This window comes from Apis cerana, linkage group LG2 (assembly GCF_029169275.1).
Source record: "Apis cerana isolate GH-2021 linkage group LG2, AcerK_1.0, whole genome shotgun sequence".
NCBI lineage: Eukaryota > Metazoa > Arthropoda > Insecta > Hymenoptera > Apidae > Apis > Apis cerana.
This window is the reverse complement of record NC_083853.1, coordinates 6,926,655-6,934,986: the sequence shown is the minus strand read 5'-3', so window position 1 is coordinate 6,934,986 and position 8,332 is coordinate 6,926,655. Positions and strand designations below refer to the sequence as shown.

The 8,332-nt window shown below is 23.2% G+C and overlaps 2 protein-coding genes across 3 annotated transcripts; one reads left to right on the top strand and one right to left on the bottom strand.

The window, feature by feature from the left end:
- The first annotated feature begins 301 nt into the window (after positions 1 to 301).
- On the top strand, positions 302 to 1,359 carry LOC107996706 (small ribosomal subunit protein eS27). Its single transcript, XM_017054878.3, has 2 exons — positions 302 to 463; positions 1,027 to 1,359. The coding sequence occupies exon 2, from the start codon at positions 1,028 to 1,030 to the stop codon at positions 1,283 to 1,285; it is 258 nt and encodes an 85-aa protein (XP_016910367.1). The 5' UTR covers positions 302 to 463; position 1,027; the 3' UTR covers positions 1,286 to 1,359.
- A 197-nt stretch (positions 1,360 to 1,556) lies between these two features.
- LOC107996860 (AP-1 complex subunit beta-1) lies at positions 1,557 to 7,755 on the bottom strand. Of its 2 annotated transcripts, XM_017055154.3 has the most exons (12): positions 7,599 to 7,755; positions 7,046 to 7,206; positions 6,308 to 6,478; positions 5,029 to 5,055; positions 4,683 to 4,928; positions 4,339 to 4,599; positions 3,748 to 4,170; positions 2,992 to 3,676; positions 2,640 to 2,898; positions 2,229 to 2,580; positions 1,946 to 2,137; positions 1,557 to 1,866 (listed from the first exon to the last, which is right to left on the bottom strand). In XM_017055154.3, exons 2-12 carry the CDS (start codon positions 7,151 to 7,153, stop codon positions 1,792 to 1,794), a joined length of 2,799 nt encoding a protein of 932 aa, XP_016910643.1. In that variant the 5' UTR covers positions 7,154 to 7,206; positions 7,599 to 7,755; the 3' UTR covers positions 1,557 to 1,791. The 2 variants fall into 2 exon arrangements, with proteins under 2 accessions (XP_016910643.1, XP_016910644.1); XM_017055155.3 differs by lacking the exon at positions 5,029 to 5,055.
- Between the last annotated feature and the right edge of the window lie 577 nt (positions 7,756 to 8,332).

Here is an 8,332-nt window from a genome sequence, read left to right as displayed (position 1 = left end):
CTTGAAAATAATACTGATTATAAAATATTACAACATATGAATTTTAATATATTATTTTAAATATTAATAATATAATAATTCATCAATATAAAGTAAAATCTATTAAATATAAATTATGTTCATAATGTATAACAATTTATTATACACACAGACGTGCACATAAAAATTAAACTTTAGGTTCAAAATTTAAATTTCGTAAATTAAAATTTAAACTCTATTTATATAATGTAATATTTTATTTGCAAAAATTTTTAACTATTTTATATTAATTTATTGATATTTATCATTTGTTCTTTTTACAATTAATTTGAATTTAATGAGTTGATAACACTGATTCACTAGTAGGGAATTTATTCATATAGAACCAATTGGTTCCTGTTCTTTTCAGTTCATAACGTTGTTGTAAAAACACGTGGTAAAAAGTGTAATTATTAAATTTAAAGCAAAATAAAAACATAATCAGGTAAATGAGGAGTCAAACTAAATATTAAATTATATATATTATAAATATATAAAAAATTATCATTTACTTTTACTAAATTTCCTTGCATTAATGTATATGCCTACAGCATCAAAGTACATGTTACTATTGTATGTAATTATAAATATGCAAGAAATATAATGCATAAAGAATTGTTCATAAATCATTTATTTTAATAATATTTTTTAATTTATTTTTCATTAAAAAATAAATTGAAATTATATACAAAATATTCTCTTTATTTCTATAATAGTAATATCGTGTAAATTCATATCTAATATCTATATAACTACGAATAAGATTTTGTAAAGTATATTATATTTATAAAAATTAATATATATTTATTCTTTAGTAAAAAAATTAAAAAATATAAATTTGTTTTATGATATATTTATGATTCTTTATAAAATTAAAAATTAAATAATGAATAGAAATACATATTGTCTTAAATTGCATCATATGTTGTAAAAATAGTTTAGAATATTTTATTTAAAAATATTCGTCTAAAATTTACATTTATATTTTATAGTTTCATTCTTTTACAGAATGCCTCTTGCTAAGGATTTTCTTCACCCAAGTCCAGCTGAAGAAAAAAGAAAACATAAACTAAAAAGGCTTGTACAAAAGCCAAATAGCTATTTTATGGATGTGAAATGTCCTGGATGTTATGCTATCAAAACTATCTTTTCACATGCACAGAGATCAGTAGAATGTGATGGATGTCGCACAATATTGTGTACATCCACAGGTGGTAAAGCTCGATTGACAGAAGGTTGTTCATTTAGAAGAAAAGTTCAATGCTAATATAATGATGGTTAAGACAATATAATGTATACATTTCTCTTTATATTCAATAAATAAACAGAATTATTACTTAACTTTTTAAATTTATTATGTCCTATTTTTATTTTCAATTAAAAAATAAAATAATTTTATTTTTTAATAATTACAAAATTTAAATATATTTATATATACATATGCGTATGATTATATATATATACATATGTGTATGTATATGTATATATATATATATATAATCTATGCCTTAATTATATAAAAATAAATACAATATATATATATTGATAATTAACATAATTTGGTTTTATTTCAAGTTACATCTATTTTATAATAAATTTAACAATATATTAAATTTATTATGTCTATGATAAAATACAAACAAATATTTTTTATAATTTCTAGTTATATAAATTATATGCAATAATATATGTATAAATGATTTATATAAACGAAATATTGACATAAAGTGCAACATATGATATAATTTAATATTAAATTATTTAATTTACTATTTAAGAATGCAAAATTGCATTATATGCTTGAAATATTCCTGGTGCCACTTCTACTGAACGAGATTTTAAAGATAACTATAATTAAAATATATTAATTATTAAATGTTTTAAATATACAATAAATATTGAAAATTAAATTCAAATTTTAACTTACAGTAACGTCAGGATTTCCTGGCTGAATTTTTAATTCATTCAATACCCAAACAGTATTTGTTAATTTAAGAGATTGATATAACATGTCTTGTCCTTCAACATTTCTTTTAGCGATTGTAAATACATTATTTTGTTGCATTTTTTGTACAACTTGATCCGCCGTTAGCATTACACCTTTCAATGTGTACTGTACCTAAAATATTAAAATATATCGATTTATTTAACATATAATATAGAAATAGTATAATAAATAATAATATAGAAAAGGAAATTAATTATCAAACCTCATTTTGAGCAGGTATGTCTTTCCATGTACTAAGAAATACTCTTTTATCTAATTGTCCATCTTCTGCAAAATATACATTCATGGGAACAATACAAGCAAAATAAAATACATCAATATTATTTTTTATTGCAACTTGAAGATTATTTAAAGGTTCCATCCGTTGTACTGCACCAGCAGTAGATAAAATTACACTAGTATCTATACTAGTACCAGGATTTAAAGGACTTGGTACTTGTAATGGAGCTGCTGGTGTTAAACCAAAACTGTTTTTATTTAATTGTATTGCAAAACCACCCATAGGTTGCATTGCTTTATTCGTAAATGTCATATCCATACTAATTTGTCCATTTCTATTACAAAATAAATAGTTATATTTTCTTAATTAATATTTGTGATTTATATTACTTACTTTCTTGAGAATGTTCCCCATATATCAAATCCTTTGCCTTTTTCAGCAGGTAACCAATTAACTTTAGGTGCAATATAAGAAGTAGGTCCTTGGTTAAAACCGAATATATCACCAAGAAGTCCAGTAGTAGTTTGAGATACAACAGGTGCAGTATTTCCAGTATCAGTTCCACCTAAAATTCCATCTAAACCACTTCCTAATAAGTCTAAACCTAAACCTGATTGAGAAGCTGGTGTTGGAGTAACCATAGTTGGACCACCTATAAAAATTAACATAATACATAATATACATTTATACAATCAGTAAAAACAATAATAAATAATAATAATAAACAATTATAAATTTTGTTTACCAATATCCATACTGAGAAGATCGCCTATTAAAGAATCTTGAGCAGGAATAACTTGAGCATGAGGTTGTGCTGCATGCTGAGTTGAATCTTCATTCGAATTACTTCTTGCAGGTAATGATTTTCTAGTACCTGCTGCTCTACCTTCAACAAAAGCAGTAGGTGGTTTATGATATACAGAAGCTAAACTTGAAATATGACATATCAATTCATCTAATAGCGTTGGTTCTAACAAATCTGTTTCTTCCGAAATAAGAGGTTTTTCAGCAAGTACAACTTCTTTGGCTGCTGCTGGATCTGTACTAAGTAATCGCCAATAAATAAATCCTCGATCTCGTAGATCAGGATTATCAGAATCTTGAGTTGCTAAACTAAGAACTTGTTGAACCAATTCTTGAGTATCTGTAGGTCTTTTAAGGAACAATTTTACAATTGCTGTGAGTAATTGTAATTGAACTTGTGTATTTTCATCATGGAATCCTTCTAAGAAACTTTCAAGTAATTCATCTGCATTATCAATTCGTTCTGCATATTCTCCGATAATCCATATCATAGATGCACGTGCTTCAGGTTCATCAAGTGTATCCAAATTTTCACAAAGAGTGGAAATAATACTTTCATATTTATTTGGATACTTTCGAAAAATATCTTTTATAACAACAATTGCTTCCTGAACAACATAATTAACCTAATAAAATAGAAATATATATATATATTATTCATATAGATAATTATTTTTCTGTATATATTTTAAAATACCTTTGTTTGTATAAGATCTAAAAGAGTTGAAACACATCGTTCAGCAGAAGGCTCAACTTTGATAGCACAACGACCAATAGCTCTCACAGCTTTTCGTACAAAATCTACATCAACTTCAGTAGCATATTCTTTTAATTCAGATAAAACTTGAGCTATATTAGCTTGGGATGCTAAACGAATCATAATATCTAATTTTTCAAGTTTAACATAAATAGGATCATTATACTTAACAAAGAAAACTTTCATCTCATGTTTCAAAATATCTGGACGTTTTTGAACAATAAGATTTATATTTCGTAATGCTACATATTGTACTTCAGGTTCAGAACTAAGTAAAGTTACAAGAGGTGGAGCTAATTTTTTTGTTAATGTACCAACAAAATCAGATTCTGATTGTAACATTTCTATTAATTTCATTAATACCTAAATAAAAAAAAAAATCTTTCTTTAATAATAGAAGAAATAAATATTTATAATTCTAATTACAAATAATTAATTTTTCACCTTTTATTTTATAATTTTTATAATTTTATAATTTTATACTTTTATAATAGATAACTTTTATAATTTTATAATTTTATAATTTTATACCTTAACAGCAGATAAAACAACTGCTGCATTAGCATGAGCTAAACGTGGAGTAATACGTTCACAAATACTTTGTGCTTCTCGATCATCTTTCGGCGAATAATTTGCAAGAGAATCTAAAATGAAAACCTGACCCCATTCTGTACATTCATTAAGTGCTGTTAATAATTTATTAATAGTTTGCGCATTCATTTCAACAAGAGGTTGTCCACTTGGACTTGCTTCATTAATTTCAGATAATGCGGCTACCGCATTTGCAACGACCTAATGTAAAAATTGAATGAAATAAAAAATAATCAATAATCTTTACATTAAAATTAAATAATAAATAAAATCAAATTATTTACCATAGGATTGCTATCTGATAAAAGGTCTTTTAATTGATCTAAAAATCCTTGATCTTCAACTAAAGCTGCATTAATATCATAAAGCTTGGCTACACAAACAGCTGCAGTTTTACGAACATATGGATCCTCATCCTTCAGGCATTTTCGCAATGGCTCACAGAGATATTCAGTAATCTTGTCCACACGTATACAACCCATTGTGCGAACTGCTAATGCTCGGATCAACGGATTTGGGTCCTCGCAATCCTGCGCAAAAATCGGGCAAGCCAGGGATTCAAGTCTAGTCACAGCAGTGGCTATCTATCTCAACCCATGAATTTTAACGAAGTAGAAAGTGGTATGGTACCTTTGTCATCGGAGATGTCGCTAGCTCCTTTTGCGTGTCAGAACGAAAAAGGTCAAATTGGTCACCGTCACCATTTTGATTAATTGTTAAATATTATACTTATCAACCATTTAATGTAATGTGATGATCAGAACTGATCATTTTTTAAAGAGCACGAGATAAGATCTTTTTTTATAATTTTTTTATTTTATAATTTTTTTTATTTTTTAATTCACAAATTAAAATTAAATTATAAATTTACATTAAAAGAGAGTTTAATGTCATGCACATAAGAATATGTTACATGATATTTATTTAAACATTTAAAAATGTATACATCAAAATGTGTTCATAATAATTACATTGAAATATTAATTTTAACACTCATTACACTTATCAATTAAGACTAAAATTTTATAAAGACCAAAACATTTTGCGTGCAAATAGTGTAAAATATATGCACTGCATACAAGCAGTAATTTATAATGCAATCATACATGTAAAATAGACATTTAAGGAATGAATTTATTCATGCTGTTTACACATTAGATATATCTAGAAAATAAATTGATTCTGCCATTGAAACTATTTTATATTTAATTTTTTTATAAGGCCAATTATATTTTTAATACAAATATAACTGTATACAAATATAACTGTATTATTGTACAATTTTCTATAAGCTATTTAAATATAAATAATATTTTTGTAACTTGTTGAAAAAATTTCATGCTCAATTTTGAAAACCAGCATAATATATTAGTGCAATTAATATTAAAAATTAACATATATATTGTGAGCCCTTCCAGTAAATTTTTTAATGATTTTGCTAAATATTATAACTGTTAATAAATCCATTTCTATTCTCAATGCTTAACTGAAGAAAAATTCTGGAATTTGGTAGTAATAACTTAAATCAATAAAATTTATTATTATATTCTTGTATAATTTAAAATTAATAATAAATATTCAGCCAAATTCCAGCCTCGTGCTCTTTGAAAAATAAGCAATTCATTAAGAGGAAAAAATAATACATTCCGTCCCATAACGCAGACAGCTCTGTGCAAACTGATGTAATTTGCAAAGCACGGTCTGTACATGATGTGAGACAGGCTGCAAAATTAATATTAAATTTATATGAAAAATTTTTGATATATAAAAAAACTACTATAAATTTTTTCCAGCTTGCCTCTTTGCAGATAGAGACTCTCAACATCATCCAAGTGTCATAATATATAGAGGATAAAAGTGCATTAATAAAACATAATAAATTATTTATTAAATTTTTAAGTTACATTACCTTGACAAATGTGTTGACAGCCATGATGGCCATATCTGGTTGACTTTTGGCATAATTCATCAGATATAAATACACCAATTTTTTGAGTTCTAAATTATCTGTCTGCATACAATTGACCACATCAGGAAAGAGTGCTGACACATCTTTACCCACAGTCATGGAAGCAATAACCTACACATAATTTATATTTAAATATTTAAATAAATAATAAATAAATGATAAAAAAAATAGAAATATACATATACTATTAATTAAATAAGAAAATAAATATAATTTATGTTTAAATTAAATAAGAGAATAGATATAATTTATGTTTGGTTGTATTAATCTTCCAAATAATAATAAAATTAAAAAAATAAATATTTAAAAAATGAATACAGCATATTATGTATATTATATTACAATATTTTTAAAATTCATTAAATTTAAGAAACTTTTATTGTATGATTTTACTCATCCTTTTGTTTATGCAGCATGAAACAGATTTGTTAATTAAATGTAAATTATAAATTTTTATAAATATATAAATAATAATATAAAATTTATATTTAAAACAAAATTTGATCAACAATGATTTTTGTAACTTACCTTTTATAAAAATAAATTACCTTTTAAAATTATACCTTTGCTGCATAAAATTACTTAACTATTTATAATAATATTTAATTAAAAGAGAATTATTATATATAAATTTTATATAAAATTGAGTAATTGGAAAATATTTTATTAATAACTTACTTTTTTTACGGCTTCTTTTTTTTTTTCTTTCTTGTCATTATTTAACTCTGATTTAAGTTCAAATATTTCACCTTTTTTAGTGGTGGTAAAATATTTTGAATCTGTCATTCTAAATTTTTAAGAGTTTTCAGAATTATTTTAATTATAATTGAATCTATATTCTGAAAAAAGAAATATATATTTTGAATATAACAATAGAAAAATGATTGAAAAAATTAAATAAGAATACAATATAGTAAATCACAAATGGATCGATGTTCAGGATATATGTATAGTACAATATTATGTATTAATACTAATTATAATATAAAATATTTAAGATTGTTAATTTAAACAAAAAGTGAAATATTCTTTATAATTTTACTGAATATAAAACATAAAAAATATTTAAAATATAATATATAATAGCATTTTATATTTAAAATATTATATTAAAAATTAAATGACATTTTATATTTTCACTTCATTAAAATGATAAAATAAATCATTAATATTTATGACAATTAAAATAATTAATAAAAACATTATTTAAAAAATCTTTATTTTAAACTACCTTCACTGTTTTAGGCAACTAAAAATATGTTAAAAATTATCAACTGATAGAACATTGATAGATTTTCGATTATATATAAAACGCCCTTTAACCATAGACTAAAAATACTTATAACGGATCCATATATACTATACTTTCATATAGTTTGGAGAATCAAGAAAATTGAAGTTAGGAACAAATTTTACCCTAGAATCTTAAATCATAAACTATCAAGTATAGTAAGTCAATAAGTAAATATGTGAATAGTTTAAAATTAAAAATTTATTTCTTTTATAAATTTTATGAATTTGAATTATTAGAAAACAAAAATATTTTAATAAATATAAAACAATTTTCTTTCTGATAGTTCTTATTATAAAATTTGAAACATCACATTTAAATATATATTTTCTTAATAATATCGAAGTATTAAATAAATTGCACATAATTTGTTTATAATATTTGTTATATAGTTTTTTTTTATACTAAATTTGAAAATTTTATTTATCAGAAAATCTATACATGATATGTGCAATAATAGAAAGGTAATATATTTCAAAAAATACTATAAATCCAAAAATAAATTTAATTAAAAATGAATATAAGATTTTTTTTAATTTTAATTTTACTAATAAACATAATAGAATTACTAAACAAATAATACATCAAATTTCGAAAACAAAATATATCTTTGTTTTCATTCGCAATTTATCTTTTAACAAGCGAGATCATATCTTCTCTGATTAAAACTGTAA